The 26,859-nt window shown below is 40.5% G+C and overlaps 1 protein-coding gene across 1 annotated transcript in view; it reads left to right on the forward strand.

Moving 5' to 3' along the window:
* The first annotated feature begins 2,936 nt into the window (after positions 1-2,936).
* Positions 2,937-26,859, forward strand: part of LOC139456246 (serine/threonine-protein kinase 36-like) — a 46,351-nt gene continuing 22,428 nt past the window's right edge. The window contains exons 1-16 of the mRNA XM_071237858.1: positions 2,937-3,022; positions 3,682-3,823; positions 5,037-5,177; positions 5,343-5,420; positions 6,044-6,223; positions 8,389-8,456; positions 10,225-10,451; positions 11,058-11,218; positions 13,030-13,155; positions 15,535-15,552; positions 18,420-18,575; positions 19,855-20,075; positions 21,871-21,970; positions 22,793-22,890; positions 23,477-23,582; positions 25,477-25,627. Of these exons, the coding sequence (XP_071093959.1) occupies positions 3,740-3,823; positions 5,037-5,177; positions 5,343-5,420; positions 6,044-6,223; positions 8,389-8,456; positions 10,225-10,451; positions 11,058-11,218; positions 13,030-13,155; positions 15,535-15,552; positions 18,420-18,575; positions 19,855-20,075; positions 21,871-21,970; positions 22,793-22,890; positions 23,477-23,582; positions 25,477-25,627 (1,915 nt within the window). The 5' untranslated portion in view covers positions 2,937-3,022; positions 3,682-3,739. The remainder of the gene's footprint in view (positions 3,023-3,681; positions 3,824-5,036; positions 5,178-5,342; positions 5,421-6,043; positions 6,224-8,388; positions 8,457-10,224; positions 10,452-11,057; positions 11,219-13,029; positions 13,156-15,534; positions 15,553-18,419; positions 18,576-19,854; positions 20,076-21,870; positions 21,971-22,792; positions 22,891-23,476; positions 23,583-25,476; positions 25,628-26,859) is intronic.

Genomic DNA, 26,859 nt, shown 5'->3' on the forward strand with positions numbered 1-26,859 from the left:
TAAGTTTTGAAATAATAGTTAGAAAGAAACGATTGTGTGCTGTGTAGAAAACATCTTCTCAAAATACTTTGTAAATTATGTTAATATACTCACACGCAAAAGAAACGCAAGTGGTTTTAAGCAAATAGGTAACAAACACGGAAACATAAATTGATACGAGTTTTAGCATGTAGTGAAGCCTGATGGTGTTATCAATATGTTTGGTTGCATTTTGGAAGCCCCGAGTAAAAATGGCACATAGAAAAGGAATCGCCAAAACGCACCATTTCAATGAATATGTAGGTATCATGCACCCATTTCTCGCAAAATCGAAAATGCATGAACTGTCACGAACTGTAGTGGGTATAAAACTGTGGCCGAATCTTTGACCTACCACTCCTTGGCCACGCCTAACTCAAAATCAGAGAAACCAGGCTATCGGACGTTTGGAAGCTGGAGAGTCTGTCCAAGATGTTGCTCGTCATTTCAACATTAAAGGGGCACTGATCTAACGCAATTCCCCGGACTGGTTGTTGCCTTTGTTATTGTTTTTTCCCCCGTGAGTACCCGGATGATACGCAACGCAACTGAGCGTGACCAGAGACTGGGCTACCGTCTGCAAGGACAGCTAAATAAACTTGGAGGCTGGGGGCAATATTTATTTTACGCATTTTTGCATAAACACTGATTGGTTAACTGTGATCTATAAAGATTCGACAAAGGGCGCATGTTAAATAATTTCTTCAGACTAAACAAACAGACAAAAAGAACGGCGGAGCTCATCGGAAGTCGTCATTTGGAAATACCCCAGATGGTTATAGTTTAATACTAAAAAAAGTATCCATGCAGTGAAAGCATTTTCGGATTTCGGATTGTGTAATACGATTACTACTCCCTTGTTGTCATACACGTTTTCTGGTATAACCCTACACTTGTGTATTTGTCGTCATTCACTTGATGCTCAGTTAATGAATTTATTACAGGTACAATTAGTGGTAGCACCACTTAGATTACCTGACAAAGGTTCTCATTTGGCATTTATTGTGTCTGGGGTAATTATTCAATCTAAATCCAGGTTTGAAGTGAGGTTATGTAATATGCACGTGGCAGCCCAGCAAGAGATGAATGATCAGTTGATTTACTTTTTTTTTGTAAATCAACGGATCGTTCCTAGTCATCAAAGGATTAACAGAAAATACGTTGATTGATTAATCACTGTTATCTTGCACAGTGGATATGTCAAAAGTGAGTGTTTACATGTCTAGGTTTACTAAAACAAAGGGAATACACTCATATCATGGCGTGAAGTGCCGATGTAAAAACAACATACAATTTGTTCAAAGGGTTAACTGATAATACGTTGATTGGTTGCTCATTGTTATCAAACTCAATGGATGTTTTAGGAACCGTCGACGTAATGAAAATAGTTGTCACGTGGCCTTTCTCAGCCGACCCTTGAGACTTGACACCCAAAACGATATATATCTTTTAGAATATTTGATAGTTACAGAGACACGTGACATCGAATAAGTTATTTTGTATAGCTGCAGACAAGTGGGATATTATTCCTTTGTGTGGATATTCACGGATACATTCCTCTAACAAGGAAGCTGCCTATTTATACACATAAATTTGGTAGGTTGTAATTATGATATTTGCATTTTGTTTCCCTTCATTTGAACCGATTCGTTCTTGTTTCTCTATGTCTTTGTTGGGAAATTCTTCAATGCGCGATAGGCGTTGTTTTCACAGGTCATTTCCTTTGTAAGCGTGTATAGATTACCGTCAATTTGTAAAATGTGATTCTCTCAGGCAATTTTTAAAATGTGTAAATATTTCAGTCATTTTGACTAAAAAATCTGTCCAGATTGATTAAGACGATCAAAAGGGCCTACAAATATCACAACAGATTATTATGTAGGATTAGAAGCCAAACAACATAGAAATGTACTTTTCAACGTAACATTTTCAGTCTCTTGGTGATGACATTAAACATCCAAATGTTTGGAATTCGTTATCATAATAATACAGATGGAAATGTTTTTCAGTCACTTTGTAAAATAACTGAATATTTAGACGTTTAATAAATATGTTACACATTTTGACAGTAAAAAAATATACACACTATAAAAAAAGCAATGCTCAGGTGAAATATTTACTTTGTGTTGCAAGTCAAAATAGTGTAAACGAAAATCGCAAAATTACCAAGCAAGTGACTTATCAAAACTTCGTCACCATTACCGATGCTACCCACAAAGATGCCTACATTTCCTTATTATCTCGAAGACTGTATTTCATTTTGTTGATCAATGTGACCATACGCTCTTATTACTACCGGTATCCATAAAAGTGACTAACGCGCTTACGAATGGCGCAACAGAGGTCGCGAGCTAGTCTAGATTTCTGCTCTACATGCGGGTACTCACTGGGAAAAAACAATAACAAAGGCAACAACCAGTCCCGGGGAATTGCGTTAGATCAGTGCCCCTTTAATGCGAGACTTGGACCCATGTGCTTTCTGAATGTTGGTCAAGGTCGGGACGGGACACGGCGTCACTGCTCAGCAGTATATAGACCAAGTGATCAGACCCCACGTTGTTCCATTTTTTGCACAACATCAACAACACACTTTCCAGCAGGACAACGCTCGTCCCCATGTTGCCAGAGATACCATGGCCTTTCTGCAACAACACAACATCCGTGTTCTACCGTGGCCAGCCCTCAGCCCTGATCTGAACCCCATCGAACACTTGTGGGATGAGGTTCAAAGGCGTCTACACAATGTGAGCCCAGTCCCTACAACTGCCGATGAATTACGCACAGCTGCTCTGGACGCGACGTTAAACCCCATTTCACCTCACCGCGTATTCCTGACGAACTCTACTACAGCGCCCATGCTACCGAGGCTTAGCGAAATGCTGTGTGGAGCTTAGAATGGAACGCGATACAAACAAGATGGCGGCGAGAAGTTGTTTTCTTTGGATACGATGATATCGAGCATCTTCGTTATCATTTTAAACAATCAACTAGCTGCCGTTTTCAGGTATCCAAGCGTCACACGTTCTCAATCTAACTTAATTTACCAGTATTGTTCAGTTTCATGAATATTGTTGGTGCTGATCGCAGATCAAACGTACATATTTGGGGACATTTTCCTCAGCGCTTCAGATAGCAATGATGACGCGAAGCAGAAATTTCTATAATATTTTGTCTGTGTCCATATGGATTATGCTGCTCCCTATTTAGATTCGATCTCAGACAGTCTAAGTCTAAGATCTAGCTCCAAGATCAGTGATTTCAATTTGCAGGTCTGGTAGATATGTTGGTTATTTCTTTGATGCTTCAAAGTTGTAATAAAGCGACCAAATTGAAAATCTCTCTCTGAACATGCTTACCAAACTCACTCACTCACTCACTCAAGGGGACAACTTATAAATTCAATACATTCGCCTTCAGCAACTCATATGCTTGCCGTAAGGGGCGACGATGCTTGTTGTAACAGGCGACTAACAGGATCGGGTGGTCAGGCTCACTGACTTGGTTGATGCTTGTGACATCAATCACTGTATTGTCTGGTCCTGACTCAATTATTTACATAGCTGGAATATTGCTGAGTCATTAAACAACAAACAAAACTCAGCATGCTGATGAATTTGTGAAGCAGCCACTGAAATGCATTGTGTGACATGTTTAATTTTGTAGGTGATGCCAGATCATTGAACCTTGACCTTGACACTCTGAGTATCTCACAGGGCCTAATATGGACAACTATCATGTACTGGACATTATTGGGGAGGGATCATTTGGCAAGGTGTACAAAGGCAGAAAAAAGTACACAGGCCAGGTAGGTTTAATCATGTTGTCTTTGCTGTTAACACACAGTAGAAGACATAACATGTAGCCCAAAGAAGATGTTGCTTCCATTACACACTCAAGTGCTTGTCTGACATAGGGTCACTCGTATAATTATTTATCATGCATTTGTGTTATTTATTTCTCACAGGGAACATGTCTTATTTGATTCAATATGAAATAAAAGGGTCACTCGTACGCGTATTGTGGGGCAGTCGGGTATACGTAGCTTTGTGGTTAAAATATTCGCTCAACATACCAAAGACCCGGTTCGAATCCCAATATGGATACAATGTGTGGAGCCCATTTCTGGTGCTCCCCTATGGGATATTGCTGGAATATTACTAAAAGCGGCGTAAAACTATATTCACTCACTCACGTGTATGTCAGTCAATGGACCATGGATTTCTGCAACTCACACGAACCATCTCTACAAGTGTTATTCATGAAACAAATAAAATACTATCACCTTCAGTTAATGACAATTATACTTCTTACCGAATAATGACCCGTGAAGATTCCGGGGTAGAATAGGTCTTCAGCAACCCATGCTTGCCGTAAAAGGTGACTATGCTTGTCGTAAGAGGCGACTAATGGGATCTGGCGGACAGGCTCGTTGACTTGGTTGATGCATGTCATTTATCCCAATTGCGTGGATCGATGCTCATGATATTAATAATTGGATTGTCTGGTCCAGACTCGATTATTTACAGACCACCGTCATATAGCTGGAATATTGCTGAGTGCGAGGGTAAACAACAAACCAACCAACCAACTTCCCGAATGACATAAAAATAATAGTTAAAATAAACAGTCAAGCGCTTCATTACACGTTACCATGGTTACGTCTGCAACTGACACATGTGCAGGAGTGTTCAAAATTTAGCATGAACATCAAGGGGTCCTTTATGAACATTTGTAATCAAATAAACATAAACATTTCATGACTAAATCTTTGTAATTCTATACATCATCAGTGAACTTTATGAACGTGATGAAAATACAAATCATAAAGTTTAACATTTTTCTTGTACCATGTTTTTTTATTACATGATTGTAGAAATTTGGAACAAGCACATTACAAAAAAAATGTTTTCCTAAGATGTAAGACCACATTGAGGTTTCATCATGATTATCAAGGATCTGATATATATAACAATATTTTGTGGATCAGTTCTCAAGAGAGATTTTATGTTCCTGTTAAGATTGTTGCCCTCAAGTTTATCCCCAAGTTCGGCAAGTCGGAGAAGGAACTGAGGAGTTTGCGTCGGGAAATTGAGATCATGCGTGGCCTGCATCACGACAACATCATTGAGATGTTGGATAGTTTTGAAACAGATAAGGAGGTAAGTCACACCTAAACTTAGCGATGCACTTAGCATTTTTTACCATGTTTTACTTGACGATATCTACACTTATGGAAAATGTCTGTTCATGAAGTAAGCTAGTTCCATTACTGCTTACTATATTAATTTTTTTAATTCTTCTTACAAATGTTGTTATTTTTTCAGGTTGTTGTGGTGACAGACTATGCACAGGGGGAACTGTTTCAGATCCTCGAAGATGATGGGAATCTACCCGAAGAACAGGTTGAGTATATAGTAACTCGACTGTCACCTTGTGTATATAATCTAGTATCTGTACAGTAGACTCCGACTGTGTGTCTGTAGTCCAGCATCTGTACAGTTGACTCCGACTGTGTGTCTGTAGTCTAGCATCTGTACAGTAGACTCAGACTGTGTGTCTGTAGTCTGGCATCTGTACAGTTGACTCCGACTGTGTGTCTGTAGTCTAGCATCTGTACAGTTGACTCCGACTGTGTGTCTATAGTCTAGCATCTGTACAGTTGACACTGACTGTGTGTCTGTAGTCTAGCATCTGTACAGTTGACTCTGACTGTGTGTCTGTAGTCAAGCATCTGTACAGTTAATTCTGCCTGTGTGTCAGTACTCCATCTGTATGGTTGACTCCAACTATGTGTCTGTAGTCTAGCATCTGTACAGTTGATTCTGCCTGTGTGTTAGTAGTCCATCTGTACAGTTGACTCTGTGTGTCTGTAGTCTAGCATCTGTACAGTTGACTCCAACTGTTTGTCTGTAGTCTAGCATCTGTACAGTTGACTCTGCCTGTGTGTCAGTAGTCTATCTGTACACTTGACTCTGCCTGTGTGTCTGTTGTCCAGCATCTGTACAGTTGACTGTCTGTGTTCCAGGTTCAGCTGATCGCCTGTCACCTTGTGTCGGCCCTGTTCTACCTTCACTCCCACCGTATCCTCCATCGCGACATGAAGCCCCAGAATATCCTGCTGGGCAAGGGAGGATGTGTCAAGCTGTGTGACTTTGGTTTCGCTCGGGCCATGAGCTTCAACACGTTTGTCCTCACGTCTATAAAGGTGAAGAACATAGCTGTCCCCAAAAAGCGTTGTTTCTGATCTCCACATGGGTTGTGAATATAGTGAAACCAGTGGTAGAAACTAACAATTTCAGTCCACTAGTCCTTATAATGATGACATATAGCAAAACCCTTAAAAATGGCAAATTTCTACTAGTCCTTGTGATACTTTAACTATTGGGCAGTTTGGCAAGGACTACAGGACTAGTTCAAATTTCTCATGCTGTAAAACCTCAATGACTAACTTATGAATGAATGACATTGAAAACTTGTGATCAACATGTTGGCTATGTCTTTAGTTGAGAGCACATGTGAAATATAGTGTTGAATGAGCTCTTGATAATAATAATTCCTAACAATTCACCATAGCTCTTTGTCATTCTTGGTCCTGAAACTTTGTCCTGGTTCACAACCACTGACCCGCTGTCAGATACACTGAAAAACATGATAAGGGACACTGGCCCCAAGAAACCACAATATGCTGTGCAGAGTTACTTCCCTTACCTGTGCCAGGTTTAGCTGAGTTGGGTTTCCAATCTCTGTTTCTCAGTAATACTCCTAACCCGTGAAGAACCAGGATTAGAATAGGTCTTCAGCAACCCATGCTTGCACTAAAAGGCGACTATTCTTGTTGTAAAAGGCGTTTAATGGGATTGGGTGGTCAGACTCGCTGACTTGGTTGATGCATGTCATCGTATCCCAATTGCATGGACCGATGGTCATGATGTCAGTCACTGGATAGTCTGGTCCAGACTCGATTATTTGCAGACCACCGTCATATAGCTGGAATATCGCTGAGTGCAGCATTAAACAACAAGCAAACAAACAAAACAATACTCACACCATAACTAGGGCTTGCTATCGATATAGATTATAGAGATTGATGATCATTAACTAAATATTGATCAATTGTTGATATATATTGGAGAAGTAATTTTAAACAAATATGCAAGAGAGTCCCGAAAGAAATCACTATATCTCAAGCCACTGGTGAGCAGTGACACATTTATACATAGATTACTTTGTGGACATTTGAGATATAACAAAAACAGTTGCTTTCTGTCTTTGACAATTAGCATTAATGACAACAGTAAGTTTGTTTTGGTAAATCTAAACTTTATTTCATCACTGTAGTTCTTGTTATTTTTTATCAATGACAAGAATTTCATATTGATAATCATTAATATTTCTACCCATCAACAATAATTCCGATGATCAATTGTTTTAGCCAGCCCTAGCCATAACCATGTTTGTTGGTTTCACCAAGGATCCTAGCAAGTCTACAACATGTGTCACTTTTTTTATTTTCCCCACATTTGGTTGACTCAGCATTCCATACTTTCCATAGTGACTAGTGGTATAGCGATACAGCAATACTGTATTGTATCCTGATACAAGGCCCACGATACAATACATTGATTTACAACTCCTGTATCAGGATACATACCCCAAAATATGTAAATAACAACAGATTTAAATGGTCAACTAAACTGAACAACGACCAGCTTACACAGATTCTCAAGTATTTCCTGGTTGGCTGTAGTGAGCATAACATTCACACTGCCCTCTAGCCTACCGTATTCGACGTAATAAGCGCCCAGGGCCCTCTCAAAATTAGAAAAAGGGGGCTATATTAGAATATAGTTTTGGTAAGAAAAAAAACAGCTGAAAGATCGGTTATATTGTGGTTTATGCTGATAGCCTAATATGATAAAAAAAAGAAGTATATTTTCCAGAATTTAAATGCCCATAATTAATGGTGCACATAACTCACGAGTGAGTATTATGCACAAATAAATAAGTCTTGTGTACACTGATCAATCGAAGGAGCGCTAACTGGGATTGTTCACCAGTCAGTATATTAGCAAATATCGCCGTGGGCGCTTATTAGAGCAGGGCGCTTATTACGTCGAATACGGTATATGTTTCTGCCCCAAAATATCCTATCATCGATCTCTGAAATTTTAGACAAATTATTCAGGGTTGTGATTCACCTGCAAGAAGAAAGAATATGAACAGATGAAATATGAGTACTGTATCAGGATACATATATTGTGGACGTATCTTTACACCACTGAGAATGACATTAGCCTCTCACTCCGTCCATGACATAGTGCTGGCATTACTACACTGGTTCAAGACATATACATGTGTTGGTGATTGCAGGGTACCCCACTGTACATGTCCCCGGAGCTGGTGGAGGAGAAACCCTATGATCACACAGCGGATCTGTGGTGAGTTCATAACATTGTCAGCAAGACGTTGAGTTTGGGGCAATCTCATTAAAACCATACCTTAGTTCTCGCTACCGCTAAACAAAGATCTGAAGACATCCCATTAGAGGTCACATCAGAACGACCTTTCATCCGACCAATCAGTGCGTCGCTTACCAGATTATGAAAGTGACAGTCGGAATGTGATTTCTAATCATGCAATCTCGAAAACTTTAACATGGGGTATTCCGAACGATAATTACGGGTTTAACGACTGAATCCTTACAATCTAGACCATCTATTAGCCATTCCAGAATGGTTTTTTTTGTTCAGGTTTCAAATTTGTAATCGAAAATTTGTTTAAATATGTTTCGAAGCGTAGTCGCCAATTTGAAATTAGTGCCGTAAAGCACGAGAAAGCTGCCTTCTGATTGGTCATTCCATTGGTCGGTCAAAGCTCGTGCAAGGTCGGCCTGACGTGACCCGTAATGGGATGTCCTCAGATCTTTGTTTAGCCGTAGCGAGAACTAAGATCTGATTTTAATGAGATTGAGTTTGGGGGGAACTTATGGTTGTCTAATGACAAATGTGACAGATTGTCGTCAGTGTGGGAGCTCTACAACCTTTGTCTCTTTTGCCATTTAATGTTTTTGGTATATTTATAAAAGGTGTTTAACCAAGACTTTTTTAGCAGGGCACAGCACTCTGCTATTTATATTTAACGCCCTGCCCCTTTTCTTTGTATGCCTGGCTTTTTTGGGGGCGCCTGTCCTGCCTTTTCTGATGTTTGTTGTTTGTCCAGATTTTAAGAAAACTAGAGTTGCCTCCCTTTGCAACTGAAAAATTGTTTGATAACAATTATGAATAATTGATATTAACACTTGGTGATATCGGTAGGTGTTATTTGTTGAAGTCACTGCTCTCTTTTATTTAATAATCACATGCACATGTAGCGGCCATAAAATTTCCGCTTCTGATCAGAAGTCCGACGCCTTGTCCATATGACCAAGTTGACAAGGTAAGGACGTCATCTGGGGGATGACTCCACGACCTGCTACACAAACACATAACATGGTTTTATACATGGAAATCTGTTGCTGGGTGCATTTTTTTAAACTCTGTCACCCTGCCTGTTTTGGGTCCAGGGGGGAAACACTGATAACAGCATGAACAGTGCTGATGACATTACATTAGTGATCGTAGAGCATAGATCTTGTAAGAGCAATAACTCGTTTGTTTTCAGTGGCCTGTAAATTTGATTGAGTGGTCAGGCTCTGTGACTTGTGTTATTATCTTTTCCCAAAGGCATTGGGTGTTGCTCATAATATCAACCACTGGTTTGACTGGCACAGTCTTGTTAATATGCTGACTTGGGCATAAACCAACATACAGAACTTGAACCTGTTGTAAAAGACATTGATGATAAAATCTTTTTGTTCAACATGTTCAAATGGGTAGATTTTCTTATTTGACCAAACCTGAGGCTAAAGTCTTCTGTTGTGGCTTAAAGACTAACCCATAGGGACTTAGGGTAAGAATATAGGCCCCCAGCAACCTTTGCTTGTTTTGAGAGACTAAATGGATTGGGTGGTCAGGCTCAGTGACTTGGTTGATGCATGTCACCTATCTCAATTGCGAGGATCAATGCTCATGTCAATCCCTGGATTGTTTGGTCTCTATTCAAATTTTTTAGACCGTAGTCATATAGCTGGATTAATGCTGGATTAATGCTGGATTAATGCTAAAGATGAAGCCATTATTGTACTGTGTTCCCTGTCCACTTGACCAGGGCTCTCGGCTGTATCCTGTATGAGCTGTTCACTGGGGCGCCACCGTTCTACACAAACAGCATCTTCCAGCTTGTCAACATGATCATTAAGGACCCAGTCAAGTGGCCCAAGAACATGAGCGTTCCCTTCAAGGACTTCCTCCAGGGTCTGCTGAACAAGAACCCCCGTCAGAGACTGTCCTGGCCAGAGCTGCTTCACCACCCCTGGGTGTCTGAGGGCATTAAAGGTAGGGGGGACATGGGGTATTGGTTTGTCCTGGCCAGACCTGCTACAACACCCCTGGGTGTCGGAGGGCATTAAAGGTAGGGGGGACATGGGGTATTGGTTTGTCCAGGCCAGACCTGCTTCACCGCCCCTGGGTGTCGGAGGGCATTAAAGTTAGGGTGACATGGGGTATTGTTTTGTCCAGGCCGGACCTGCTTCACCGCCCCTGGGTGTCGGAGGGCATTAAAGGTAGGGGTGACATGGGGTATTGGTTTGTCCAGGCCAGACCTGCTTCACCGCCCCTGGGTGTCGGAGGGCATTAAAGATAGGGTGACATGGGGTATTGGTTTCTCCTGGAAGGACCTGCTTCACCACCCCTGGGTGTCGGGGGGCATTAAAGGAGGTAGCGGCAACTTGGGTTATTGACAGTTTTGTTAAAATATGACAACTCTTTCTCAGGAGTGAACATCAAAGATTCGTATACATGAATGTCCTTGTGTCAGATTGTTCAACTGTATTTCTTGTGGTATAACTATTTTCATTTGTCAGTTTGATCAATCCTGTTGATACATCTTAACATCTATCTACACAGTTTCTATGTAGCCTGTGTGTCTCTTGCATGTTCCAGTAAATGAGGAAGACGCCAAGATAGAAAGCCCGTTCACCCAGCCCCTGTCAGCCTCCATGATGCTGAAGAAGGAACAGCAGGCCAAGGAGAAGGCCCACCCACCCGGCACCTCCAAGATCCTCGCCAAGGCCAGGAAGAAGGCCATGGAGGAAGAGAAGAAGGTATGTCATCAGGGGCTGTTCACTGTGTCTGATGTCAAAAGGGGGTGTTCACTGTGTCTGTCAAAATGGGATGTTCAATATGTTGTCAAAAGGGGGTGTTCACTGTGTCTGATGTCATCAAAAGGGGGTGTTCACTTTGTCATCAGGTGGTGTTCACTGTGTCTGATGTCTTCTGGGGGTGTTCACTGTGGCTGATGTCACCAGGGGTGTTCACTGTGTCTGTCAAAAACAGGGGTGTTCACTCTGTCTTTCAAAAGGGGGTGTTCACTGTCTGTCAAAAGGGGGTATTCACTGTGTCTGTCAAAAGAGGCTGTTCACTGTGTCTGAAGTTGTCAGGGGGTGTTCACTGTGTTTGATGTCATCAGGGGGTGTTCACTGTGTCTGATGTCAAAAGGTGGTGTTCACTGTGTCTGATGTCGTCAAGGGGTGTTCACTATGTCTGATGTCATAAGGGGTGTTCACTGTGTCTGATATCATCAGGGGGTGTTCACTGTGTCTGATGTCATCAGGGAGTGTTCCCTGTGTCTGATGTCATCAGGGGGTGTTCAATGTGTCTGATGTCATAACAGGGTGTTTACCATTTCGGATGTCATAATGTGTGTTTACCATTTCGGATGTCATAATGGGTGTTCACTGTGTCGGATTTCATGAGGTGTACATTGTGTCAGATGTCATGAAAATGTAATGAGATGGTGTTGATTGTATCAAATTTTGTAAGTTGTCCAGTGCATAAAAAAATCACTGAGAATGTGTTCACTGTATCAATGCCATGATATGTACATTGAGGACACTTGTGCTGTTTGAGTTTAGTAATGGCATAGACTTCTAAATGCCACTGTGGAAGCCAAAATACCAGCAGTGTGGTAAAAGAAATGGGGTTGTCAGTGAAGTAACACTTTAATTGACAGCATTTCAAGCTTGTCTGTTGGTTTATACCCCTTTGCCTTGAGTGATGGATGCAGATTTAACTTGTACCATTATTGTAAAATACCGTTGTCTGTCAAAACAACATTTTTTGTGATTGAAATTTGGTGGAATGATTTTTTTTATTGAGGCATATATGATGTTTCTGTAATTTTCAGGATGATATCTTGGCCTCTGACATTCATACAATTTGCCCCTTACCTTAAATATTGATGCTTTTTTAAACACTGCAGGTTTAAAAAATACCTTCATTTCAGTACATCTTATTTTCGAGGTACCCAGGGTTTGACAAAGGTCTTATCTACACACTACCCACTGATCCAGTAAGAAATAAAAACTACTGGCCAAGTTACAAGTCCAACCAAAATTCAGAAAATTTTCAGAGCAAACACACTTGTCAGTATTGTTTAAGTCATTGTATACTTGTATGATATCAACCATAAAAACAAATTTTAACACTTGTCTCCACGTAGTGACACAACTCAGTAAATCTCTGCTCCACAAATTAGAAAGTCAACGAGATGAACTGGCAATTAAATGCATTCAGCATGAGGACATGCCACACGGACACAAATAGCCAGTTTACAGATATTTTATACATCGTGTTACAGTCTCGGTAAGGGAGGTAACTAAGATTGGTAGTGGGCAGAGACAAGTTGATGTATGGCTTTTGTTGACTGAATAAAAGATCGAGTGAGTTTTAACCTGACTTAAAGCGATTGGTACACCATATTATTTCAATAGCCAGCTGGTCCAGTATAAATATAAAATTACTTGTCCAGATCACGTTTTACTAGCATTTGTCTAGTTGGCCGGCGTATTTGTCGAACCCGGGGTACCCATTTCAAAGCTTGCTTGTACTGTATGTGCTGGTATTGGTGATTCAGAAATCAACTAAAGAGACTCGCCCCCAGGCATGGGGTGACAAGAGAGAGGGGACTGCCCCAGAGCCGATGCCGATCCACCCAGACAGGCCCCACTCACAACAGTGGGAGGATAATGGCACTTCCAAGGTACTTACAGACATTCTCAGGGATTATACTCATTTAGAAATAATGAACGTTTTTTAGACTTCCAAATCAGAGGATCAAATGTTTTACTTATGAACTACCCGTGAAGAATACGTCTTCAGCAAGTCCTTGTCATAAATGGCAACTAACAGGATCAAGTGGTCAGGCTTGGTGACTTGGTTGATGCATGTTATTGTATCCCAACTGGGAAGATTGATGCACATGATGTCATTCACTAGATTGTCTGGTCGAGACTTGATTATTTACAGACAACATCATATAGCTGGAGTATTGCTGAGTGCGGTGTTAAACAACAAACAAAACATATGAGCTGTCTGTTATGACACAAAGATGGTAGACCTTCTAAACTGTGTTCTCTTCCTGCATCTGAGATGAGCCAGTGTAATTTCTTCCGTCAACCAGCTCCAGCTCCACCTGTGATCTGCCTGCTGTAGGCTTGATTTGTGACTGTCTGGTGATATGGCTGGAATATTGCTGCCTCACTCTCTCCACGGGAGATAGTGTCCCATCAGCATGATCAGACATGGCCTGAATGGTTGTTATCAGCAGGAACATACTGTGTCATGTTGCTGTGTCCACATTCTACATATGACATCAGGGGTAGAAATTGACCAAGAAAGTTTAGCACGATTAGAGATAACATATAGTAATACCCCAAAAATTCTAATCACCCTTAGCATGCTTAGGACACTTTAAACATTAACAAAACTGGTCTAATGGACTAGTGCTAATTACTATCTCTTTGATGGGGGCTCGGGTGGCTCAGTCGTTTAAGCCGCCGCGATTCAATGTGCAGAGTTGCGTCCCTTGGGCACGCCAGAAACCTATGATTGTGGGTTCGAATCCCGGTTCACCTCGACTATGTTTCTAGGTTTGTCAACACAATACCCGTGCTCGTGGGTTTCATCAGGCTTTCCTCCCACATTAAGCTGACACGCCGTGATATAACTGGAATACTGTTAAAAGCGGCGTTAAACCCAACTCACTCACTCACTATCCCTTTGACATAGACAGCCTTCGTGGTGATAGTGGATAGAGTCTCTGCCCAGCGAGCAGAAAGTCAGTGATTCGATCCCCGTGAAAGACATGAAAAGATGGCGTTTGTTGTTACCCTGTCTGGCTTGGCATTATGGGGATAAATCAAGGACTGGTCGGCTCGGAGTCAGTATTCTGTGTCTGAGTGGGATATCCATGTTAAACTGCAGCATCATGTCAATGTGCCAGTACTGTAAAACCAAAATAAGTCTGGACTCGTATAAGCAGATGAACATGCAAATGTGCATGAACGTCGCTGGCGTTCAAACCCCATTTACATCACCTGACATGTGACATATGGTCACATAGTACCATGGGATGTGACGTGACTCTCCACTGAAAGGATATGACAGACAATTGTATTTCCAATCTCATTAAAATCAGGTCTAAGTTCTCGCTGCTGCTAAACAAAGATCTGAGGACATCCCATTACGGGTCACTTCAGAACGAACTTTAGCGAACTTTGACCGACCAATGAAACGACTAACAAGAAGTCGACATCAGCCAGTTAGAAAGCAGCTTTTTTCGACCTTTACGGCACTTGTTTCAACCTGGCAATTCCATTTCAGACTACGCTTTAAAAATATGTTGATACAGTTCTCGATTATATTTTTGAAAACTGAACAAACGAACACTCCAGAATGTCTAATATATGGTTGCGATTGTAAGGTAGTGCTTCCCACGTACTGTGCAACGCCTCCTCCGTTCAAATGTTTATGCCCACGGAAGTGAGAGATAGGCAATAATTTTGACGGAATCAGTCCTACGGGCCTTAACTATCGTTCGGAATACCCCCTGTTAACGTTTTTGAGGTTGCATGATTAGAAAATACATTCCGACTGTCACTTTCATGATCTGGTAAACGACGCTTTGATTGGTCGGATGAAAGGTCATTCTGACGTGACCCATAATGGGATGTCCTCAAAACTTTGTTTAGCGATAGCGAGAACTAAGATCTGATTTTAATGAGATTGATTGTAATTCTTGAAAAGCTTGAAAATCACAAACCATTCTTGTTTGATAACAGCCCAGAAAAACACTACCTGTCGACTCTTATAGACACTGTAGCAGTTTTAATCACTTTCTAGTTCTTCTATAAGAGTGTGTGCAATAGCATGATAATATTGTTCAGTTGTTTGCAGAGGAGATTTCAGAAGATAATATGCTATTTCAAAAGTACTAAATAAAATAATCTGTAAATCTTAAATATATGAGCATGATACTTGACAGGGAAGAATTTTTAAGAATGAGCTGTATGAACCTTTTGTTATTATATGTTCTTAGTTTAAGATGATTTTATAACTTATTTTGTTTATAATTGTATAGGAGCCAACTATCCTGGAGGTAATGCTCACCGATCGTATTTTTTTACTTAAATCATCCTCTCTGCAGTCAAAGAGACATTCATTGATTCTACATACCCAGGCTATAGTGTAGAACACCTCTGACTCTCACACTCTCTTTTTCTTCACTGTGGGAGGGGGGAGGGCAAAAGGTGGCCAAGTCTTTTAAAGAACTGTATTTTGCTGTGCAGAGTTGTGTCCCTTAGGTGTGCCAGAAACCTGTGGATTCAAATACAGGATTCAACCTGATTATGTTTCTGGGGGCACAGGTGGCCCAGTCGTCTAAGGTGCCGCAAATCGCTGTGCAGAGTTGCTTCCCTTTGACACGCCAGAAACCTATGATTGTGGGTTCGAATCCCTGTTCGCCCCGATTATGTTTCTAGGTTTGTCAGCACCATACCCGTGCTCGTGGGTTTCACCGAAGTGGTAAACATCTGAGACCTGCATCACTTTGGGCTTTCCTCACACATTAAGCTGACACACCGCGATTAAAAGCGGCATTAAACCCAACTCACTCACTCACTGATTATGTTTCTATATTTGTCAGCAACATGCACATGGGTCCCATGGGTTTCACCAAAGTGATAAATGTCCAACATCTGCATCACTTCGGTCCCACTGTCCCACATCAAGCTGACAAGGGGTGGTGAGGGAGCCTAGTGGTTAAAGCGTTCGCATGTCACACCGAAGGCCTAGGATCTTTTCCCAACACGTAAAATGTGTGAAGCCCTTTTTTGGTGTCCATCGCCATGGTATTGCTGGAATATTGCAAAAATTGGCGTAAGATAATAATCACTCACTGACACCCTCTGACACCAGGGGATGTTGTAGCAGTCCGGCAAGAAGAAACCAGTACCCCATGTCCGCCCTTCCTTTAAAGCCCTCAGACACCCTGGGGTGTTGTAGCAGGTCCGGTCAGGACAAAGTTGACACACTTCAGTATAACTGAAATACGGCACAAGGTGGCGTTAAGCCAAACTCACTCACACCCCTTCACTTGTCTTTACCTTTTATTCAATCATTTCTTGAATTTCAATGTCATCTTATCATGCTTATATTTTTCATGTCATGCGTTTTGCCAATATAGCTCTACATTTTATATATTTGAAGGTAGTTACTCTTGCCTGTAGTTCTTGTAGTGGTGCTTATTTCAGTAATGGATTGTGTCCATATATATCTTTTTTAAGCTCTTTCTCTTTTTCTTTTTTTTCAACATGTTTAGATGATTTTATGTAATTAATTGTAATTCTTTTTTTCAAACCATTTCGTCTTCAAGAGCTGTAAAAAGAAATATATGGGAAAAAATCACAGTGACAAAATGGTAAATGTTTGGATGAATAAGAATTTACGAACATGTGCTTTGATTCTGTTCTATTATAAGTCACATCAAATGGCTCAAGCTGGTGTACCAGTGCAGGATTGCCTCCCTTTGGCATGACAGGATCCTATGATAGTGGAATAGGATCTGAGATTGTTTGATTATAATCCTTGGTATGTCAGTACCCTACCCATGCTGTAAATTGAGATGTCATTATTTGATATCTTTACGTTCGTTTACACAAAGGTAACGATGACATGATTAAACTTATAGGGTTTTTTTAAGAATGAAACGAAAATGAAAACTTTTCAACTGTTTGTATCACTTTTTATCACTGTTGTAACTTCTCAACGTTTCTATTATGTTCACCGTCTTACAGCTACTTCTCGGTGTAGTTACTGTGTTGTCATTGGTTTGTTTTATATGCTCATTTATTTAAGTTAAGGGGAGGTAACTCTTGCAAGGGACCTAGTTTCATTCTGACAGTACTTAGTCAAATGTGGTGTTAGTTTTGTAGGTATATTTATTGATTTATATCCATGTTTTTTAGAATTTTTAGTGACTTCATGTTAAAGAGCATTACGTTAGTGTTTAAAAGTATCATTTTAAGAGTAGTAAGGGAGGTAACTCTTCTTACGAGAAGTGGTCTACAGTTTCATTCCGACAGTTGTTAAATGTGGTGGTCAGTTTGCAAGGTATATTCATTAATTTCAGTGCATATGTTTTTTTGTATAATTTATTTAGGTTCATTCTAAAGTGAATTACGTCAGTGTTTAGACATAAAGTCACATTTTGAATGTGACCAGTTACACAATTGATATTTGGAGTAAATAGGAATACTGTGTTTTCACTGTAATGACTTTAATATCTTTTGTTTTTTCTTACCTTCTGATTATGAATTTGAAATCAGAATCCTTTTGCATTGCTTCAGAAATACAGGAGAGCCTGAAGCATATTAATGATCTCCCATGTCTGTGCAAGATTGTGTTTCAAAACGCAGACTCATCGTTTCTGTTGCTTGAGCTTACTTAGTCCAGGGATTTATCAAGCATTCCAAAATAAGCGCAATTGTTCGCAATTGTGACTTTCTTAAAAGTCCACATATTTTTCTTAAACTCAAGGATATTTTCATATTTCATTCAGTGCACAAAAGTAAAACTAAAGATTTAAGATGCTTCTTGTTTAGATGCTTCTCCATTACAGTAGGTATTACTATAATACCATAACTTGGCAATTTTGTTTTTTCAATTTTGGATTTTTTTGGGCAGACTTTTGGCCACTGAGCAGATGTAGAGAAATCCCTGTAGTCCACTGTAGTCAGAAGAAAATTATGTATTTTAGGACTTATTTTTCCCTAGACATGCAGCATTAACATGATCATCAGTTGACTTAATATTAGAAGCATGTAAAATATATAACATACGTCTGATACTGTAGTAATATTATTGTTAATATTTGTGTCATATCTGCAATCAGCCTGCAATATACCAAGGGGTCACATTCAGCTAAATGTTTGTCGTTCCATAATAACTTCACTTTTCCCTTATAAGAATGTGGACCCAACTCCACGACCTAACAGAATCAGCCAGGATTATAAGAAAGAGTATCCGAGTATTGAGATTGAGGGGCGTCGTACCATCAAGAGGAAGAACTCTATTCCAGAGAAGAAGAAGAACATAGAGAATGTCAAGCTAGAAGGAGAAGAGGTTAGATTTATGAAATATCTGAAATCGTGTGTGAGATGGTCTTTGAAAATGATATTCCTTTGTGTTGAGGTAACAGTTCTGTTTGTGTAACATGAATCAAAAGGCCAGGAATCTGAGCACAGTGTTTTCAGCAGGCTGTAGCAATAGCCTCTGGTCTCCTGCCATCATATAGCTGGAATATTGCCGACGTTAAACAAAATACACTCTTAGTCTACTTGCCTATCTATTTGTACCTCCCATACTTTAATATAGTCGTTGCGATACAGTCACTTTGTGAAACAAGTCCCCGAACCTGTCTTTCTGAGACTTCTGCAGTAGAGTTAAGTGTTACCATCTGGATAAGCTGAGTGAAATAACCAGACAGAAACAAATTTTGCTTGAATTGATTTCAAGTTTTGTTTAGTGACGCATTCAGCTATGTTCCATCTATATCCACGTGACCTTTAAATAACAGAGTCTGGACCTGACAAGCAGTGATTGATATGAGCACTGTCAGTGCCTTCAGCATGTTCCAGGAATGATGACATGCAATCAAAAAAGTCATTGAGTCTCATCATTTAATAGCCCCTCGTGACCAGCATAAGATGCTAGGGACCAATTCTAATCCATACCAACTTATCTCAGTCAACCCAGCTGTTGTAGGCAGTGTTTCTGTTTACCAGTAATTATCAGTTTTTTTCCGGTAAACTTAGGCTTAGACTGGTAATTCATGTGACTGTAAGTCCCTGTGGACCGGCAAGTAAAGTACAAAGCATCGTTGATAATCAGTAAAGTAATCTCAAACCAAAATGAGAATATTCCCAGGGAAAAAGAGAAAATATGTGACTGAACTTTATGTCAATGACATGTAAATCTCACTAAGTTACTTCAGAGATGATGTCATTGAATTTGTGAACCCATGAACGTAGATGATTTTGAAAGAATTAAAACTAGACAAAAATTGAGGGAGGACTGGTAATTTCTAGAGATGCCAGTCCACCGGGAACACTGGAAGGGTACCAAAACGGATAGTGTTGAAAACTTGGATCAAGGCGCCTCTGTCTGTGCCATCTCAGTCAACCCAACTGTAGAAGGGGTCCTCTAGAAGTTGAGGTTGTCATGTTGGGTATGACTGTATGTACTGGTATATCTCCTGGGTCGTTTGATAACATTTCTTTGCTGATTGCGTTTGGTCTGGTAGTGTTCTGTTGGTGATGTGTACACTGTGATTTTCTTACAAGAATATTATTGCTGTAGTGGTGAAGTTGTTTCAATAATTTGACCCGCTGTGTCCATACAGGAAGTGGACAGTGAGGACGAGTGGGCCGTTGTGATCGAGACAACGGACCAGGAGGGTGACCCGGACGTTGCCCTTCAGTTCCTCCAGGACACAAAGTTCATCTCCAAGCTGGACGCTCGGCTCAAGAGCAGCTCGGCTCAAGTCCAGGACGGAATGCTTGAGGGAGCAGCTAGACTCAGAACAGCGTTACGGGCCCTCACAAACCTTGTCACACTCAAATGGTGAGAAGGAAACAAACATTGTTTGGTAACTGTTATTTAAATTAGGAGATAAACCTACTTTGGAAACAAACGCGCAGCATGAGGTTTCAAATGTTAAATTTAGTGCAGCTAAATCTACAGGTCACCTAGCTCTACATTGAAAACACAGTATGTTTATCATGTTTATGCCCATTCTACCATGACTAAATAACAAAGTAATACTTCACTCGAACATATGACAGGCATTGAAAGCATATAAGCACGGCAATTTGGTAAGCTAACATGAGGTGGGCATCCCTAAAGAAAACTAAGCAAGCTTTGCAAGGTTTTCGTTCTAAACATGACGTCACAATTGTGACATAAAAGATATGACGTCACAGTCGTATATGGAAAAGCACCAAATTCCAAGCTCTCTGTTGTCTCCAAAATGTAAATACATTCTCTTTGTAGATTCCTATTGTGTTTTCTGCACGAAATGTATTTCCACACATGCTTTGAATACTGTAGTAACCGCAACCATGCATTTTGTAACCTATAATTGTATATATAATTCATTAAATATGCCTACCGACAATGACTGAAAAAAAATACTATTCTATTAATATTAGCTTCTGCAGTGATGCGGCCGTCAAATCAGCTGTTTCAATCAGAGGGGGTTTATTGTGATTTAATAGCCTCTGATTGACCAATCAGAATCAAGTAATTTCCTAATTCATTGTAGAATGTAGCAATATTTGTGTTTTGTAATAGAAAAGTTTGTGATGAATGAAAAATACCTTTAAAAAGGGAAACATTCTTCGTTGTTTTGATGAAGAGACGGGAATCATTCCTTGCATTCCTTAAGAATACCAGTACGTTTGGTAGGGATGATGCTTCATGCTGCCTCATTTCCTTCGTCCCATACGTCTTATAAGGCTACACTGCTATTTTCTGTTTTATTCACAGAATCAATGAACCAGAGCCAAAATCCACAATCAGAAAATAAGGCTAAATCAATATTAGTCTTGGTTCTCAGGCACCGCCAACATCATCATAAAGTTCGCCGCACGTTTCATATTTATTTCCATTTTTTTTTAAATCCTTTAGCCAAAAACTATATTCCAGTATTTTACTCATCAAGGAATATATTTATGTAGGGAGGCCCTTTCACTGATTGATAGTGCACAACTGTTTATCTGGCCACACAACTGTTTATTTGGTTGCATACTAGTTCGAACAACCCACAAAAAAAAAAAAAAAAAGGACACTGACCGCCTGCCCGCCCGCCCGCCTGCCTGCCTGCCCGCCTGCCTGCCTGCCTGCATGCCCGCCAGCCCGCACTATATTTTCAAAAAACATTGCCTGAGAACCAATTCTTTTATTTTTTTTAAGTCTTAGATAAAAGTCCTTGTCCTAGTAAATTTGCTTTCATTTGCCCTTCTGATCATCTCTGATACATCAGAGAAATGCAAGGATACAACTTCGACAATGATTTAAAATTATTGTAACAAGTAAGTGTTAAGGTAATAATTGTACCTGTTTCCTTGCCTGGCGCTCAGCACTTTCCAAACAAAAACGCCCTTAAGTCAAGGTGAATTGCAGTGTGGTTGATCATTCTTGTCAAAAGAGGCAACTGGATTGGGTAGTCAGGCTATGGAGTTGGTTGATTTCGTGTCATTGTACCCCAACAGTATGGGATGGTGCTCATGATATCAATCACTGGATTGTCTGTCCTGGACTAGATTATTCACAGACTGGTGTGATATTGTTGGAATATTACTGACTGCTGCATTAATCAAGAAACAAACATTGTTATTTTGTATATCTCGTGTTTCAGCGATGTGTTCAAGGTTCTGTCATTTGTCAAGTCCATGTCCGTGCCAGGCCGAGTGTTTGATACCCTCACCCAGATTTTGGAAAAACCCAAAGTCAAACAGGTACAATATTGTCTTTGTCAGAAGTCAAACTTGATCTGCCAAAATTCTTCTTCTTGATGTATGAATGAGTGAGTGAGTGTTTTGTTTTCAACGCCGCTTTTAACAGTATTCCAGTTATATCACAGCATGTCAGCTTGACGTGGGAGGAAAGCCCGAAGTGATGCAGGTCTCAGACGTTTACCACTGCGGTGAAACCCATGAGCATGGGTATGGTGCTGACAAAACTAGAAACATAATCAGGGTGAACCAGGATTCAAACCCACAATCATAGGTTTCTGGAATGCCCAAGGGATGCAACTCTGCACAGCGGTTCACGGTGCCTTAGACGACTAGGCCACCCGTGCCCCCTCTTGATTTATGAATGATCATGCAAAGTTAGTCAGAATAAGAGTTACCTCCCTTCATTTTTGTAGTCATTTGCCCTGATTATGTCAGGAAAATATGAGTAAGGGTGACCAAAGTGGTAAATGTCAATGACCTGTGTCACCTTAGACCTACTCACTTGTGTCAGCTAACTTAGTGTTGATCTGCCTGAACTGGTTAGAGCAGAATCAGTCTCTTCCTCATGCTTGTCATTAGCCAACTTCTATAATAATTGTGGCTACTGAGCATGACTAGTGTTTAGATAGGTGACTTAGTTTGGATGAATGAATGGATGGATGGATGGATGAATGGACAGATGGATGGATGGACAGTTGGATGGATGGACAGTTGGATGGATGGACGGATTGATGGATGGAATAACTCACTGGGTGAGTTTTCTTCCAACAGGTAGAAAAGTACTTTTTTGCACTGTGAGTATAATGTTGTGTGTTGCTGCAGCAACCCTGGTGCCAGCAGATCCTGATAGACCTGGTCATCACGGTCAATGCCTACTTCGCCAGCGAGATCAGCTGGAGTGACAGGGTCGGCAAGGAAGTGTAAGTAAAAATAGATTACTTCAGCTATGTTTAAGACGAATATGCCCACTCAAACAACCACTCAACAAACCTTCATCTAACCAACCACACAACCAACCACTCAGCTAACCAACCTACCACTCAGTCAACCATTTACACAATGAAAAACACTCAACCAACTAACTGCTCATTAAACCAATCAAGTACACACTCAACCAACCTGCCTCTCCCTCATTCAACCAACTCCTTAACTTACCAACCAATCTCTCAACCATTGAAACAACCACTCAACGATCCACTTAACTAACCAACCAATCTCTCAACCATTGAAACAACCACTCAACCAACCACTTAACTAACCAACCAAACACTCACTCAACCAACCAGCCAACTTCTCCACTAACCCACCAACCACTCAACCAACCAACCAACTTCTCCACTAACCCACCAACCACTCAACCAACCAACTTCTCCACTAACCCACCAACCACTCAACCAACCAACCAACTTCTCCACTAACCCACCAACCACTCAACCAACCAACCAACTTCTCCACTAACCCACCAACCACTAAACCACTGAACCAGCCACTGCATGTATTCTCCAGGGCCCAGGAGTTCCTGTCCAACATGCTGCAGTTCCTGGGGCTGGTACCGAAGCTGCTGTCTCTCCAGATAGATGAGGATCTGAGACTCCGGGAACAAACCCTGCTGGTCAGTACTTGGGGTGACCATTGGTCCGGAAATCACTATTGCGATAACTATTGATATTGAAAGAAACTATTGCGATAACTATTGATATTGAAAGAAACTATTGCAATAACTATTGATATTGAAAGAAACTATTGCAATAACTATTGATATTAAAAGAAACTATTGCAATAACTATTGATATTGCAAGCAATTCTTGTGATAAATATCGATAGTTTTCAGTGTATCATTTTAGATGGATTTTAGAGTTGAATTAAACCTTGGAACTGAAGTTTCCCTTGAATATATATGATAACCATAACAACAAATAAAAAGTAAAATTTGAGATATGACTGATTTGTTTTTTCTTTACCCTAATAATTTGAGAAAAAGAAATTTCAACATTACCATGTGTAAATTACTACCACTCATGATCAAAAGAAAATCAAATTTGAGCAGCTTTGCATGTATTTTATTGAAACTGTATGATATGGTAAATACAATCGAAACAAACGTAGTCTGAAATGGAAGTCACCCGGTTGAAACAAATGCCTCAAAGCTCAAGAAAGCTGCTTTCTAATTGGCTAATGTGGACTTCTTGTAAGTCATTTCAGTGGTCGGTCAAAGGTTATGAAAGGTTGTTCTGACGTGACCTGTAATAGGATGTCCTCAGATCTTTGTTTAGTGGCAGCAAGAACTTTTAATGAGATTGATTTTCATCTTGTTGGCAAAGATTACATAAGTGTCAACATTGGACAAGTTGAATTGAAATTATGAAATGAGCTGTTTCCTGTGATTGTAAAAAGCAAAACTGTCTGCGACCAGTTTCCTGTATATAATGTGTATAATACTTCATCCTTTGTGACCAAATCAACCTCCAACAAAATACAAAGTTGTCAAAGTTGCGCTGGGGAAGATTTTTATTCAGGTTCATAACCAGTTACAGATGAAAGAACGTGTGCAATATATAGAGGATATTATATAATTGTTCATGTCATACTATGTTTACGACATGAGTGTCTTAATATCTGAATTTAGGCACTAGTGTCGTAAACATGGTATGACATGAACACAGATATAATGTTCTATTTATAACCGAAGAAGATACATATGTACAGAGATGAATTTTATTGTTTACCTATAAGGATTGCAAGTCGCAACAGCAGCGGAACCACAATTTGTCGAATGACGTCCACAATCTTCAGCTATGACGCCGTTTCTAGCGTGACGTCATTCCGACCACACGTCAAAATAATATTCGAATGACGTCAACAATGCCGTGCAGATGACGTAAACAACACACTGTTGTCTCATGATGTGATATGACCCTAGGGCACATACGATTTTTATGAACCGCGATATGTTTGCCCTCGTAGGTAATAAATTGTGATATTTATCACAGTACATGAATCATGATTGCAATAAATTGCGATACGAAATTCAGGCCAGTAGTCATCACCACCAAACAGAATAACATGGGAGTCCGCACCATTTTGCAGCAGTAAATTGGATTTACCGTATTCGACGTAATAAGCGCCCAGGACGCTCTCAAAATTAGAAATAGGGGCTCTTATTAGAATATTATTTTGTCGAAAAAAGAAGGTGCAGGGTAAACTTTGTGGTTTATACTGACAGCCTGAACAGTTTATATACGAGAGATATATTTTTCCAGAATTTAATTGCCCATAATTAAGGGTGCATATAACACACGAGTTTGTTTCATACGCGAATAAATATGTATGTACATTGATCAATCGGAAAGTGTGCTAATTGGGATTGTTCACTAGCCAATATATCAGCAAATATCGCTATGGGCGCTTATTAGAGCGGGGCGCTTATTACGTCGAATACGGTACTCACTTATTCATCTCAACTCTTGATGTGAGTACATCCCCCTAATGTCTGCTTTTTCCCACAGTGTACAGTGTATCTGAGTGAGGCGATGGACAGGAAGTGTCTAGGAATTGCCAACCAGTATTTTCTAGCAGTGGCCTCTAAACACACTGCCACCATTGACAAGCTGCTGGACTGTACCCGTGCAGACCCTCCGGCCTTGAAGAAACTCACAGGTAGGACATGCAGCTCACCTACTCCAACAAGAAAAGTCTGTAGACGTTGTGGCACGTGGTCCTGTGAACAGCATACAGGTCACAAATCAATAGCGTTGATCGCGGAAAGTAGTTTGATGTGTGACTCTGATATTTTCAAGGGCTTCTGTCCTGCCCCACACTATCACATGTAACATATGTGGCGTCTCCTTGGGCAAGTGACTTTGTTTGAATATGCCTCAGTTCACCCAGCAGTGAATGGGTACCCGGTAGGATGAGATGTGACTGTTTACCTTCTAGGCAGCTGAATTGAATACTTCCCAGGGAGCTGAGAATGAAAATCAAGAGCAGTCTGATTTATTGACTGGAGTAAAAATGTAGCACCTTGAGCATGCATGGGCAAGTGACTTTGTTTGAAATATGCTTCAGTTCATGGGTACCCGGTAGGATGAGACGGTGATGAGACTGTTTACCTTCTAGGCAGCTGAATTGAATACTTCCCAGGGAGCTGAGAATGAAAATCAAGAGCAGTCTGATTTATTGACTGGAGTAAAAATGTAGCACCTTGAGCATGCATGGGCAAGTGACTTTGTTTGAAATATGCCTCAGTTCATGGGTACCCAGTAGGATGAGACGGTGATGAGACTGTTTACCTTCTAGGCAGCTGAATTGAATACTTCCCAGGGAGCTGAGAATAAAAATCAGGATCACTCTGATTCAATGACTGGGGTAACAATGTAGCACCTTGAGCATGCATGGGCAAGTGACTTTGTTTGAAATATGCTTCAGTTCATGGGTACCCAGTAGGATGAGACGGTGATGAGACTGTTTACCTTCTAGGCAGCTGAATTGAATACTTCCCAGGGAGCTCAGAATGAAAATCAAGATCACTCTGATTCATTGCCTGGGGTAATAATGAAGCCCCTTGAGCATGCTTTAGGGTGTGAGTTTGGCGCATTATAATTATTTACATTATTACAGTCGACTTCACATCCTTGACTTGCCAACTCATACTTATGGGTAAACTGGTTGTAGTTTATCAGAGATATATGTGAACAGGTGATTATAATTGCATATCTCCTCTGAGGAACTTTCCTTTTTCCAGGAAAGTGATACTCCAGGTTAGAATAGGCCCCCAGCAATCTATGTTTGTCGTACATGGTGGCTAAATCAGAACTCCAGAAATTTTTTAAGGAATTGAGTTTTTACTCAACGGTTTCTATTTTAATTGGTTTATTACATGTTTCATTAGG

This window comes from Haliotis cracherodii, unplaced genomic scaffold (assembly GCF_022045235.1).
Source record: "Haliotis cracherodii isolate W230 unplaced genomic scaffold, xgHalCrac1.p SCAF_11, whole genome shotgun sequence".
Lineage (NCBI taxonomy): Eukaryota > Metazoa > Mollusca > Gastropoda > Lepetellida > Haliotidae > Haliotis > Haliotis cracherodii.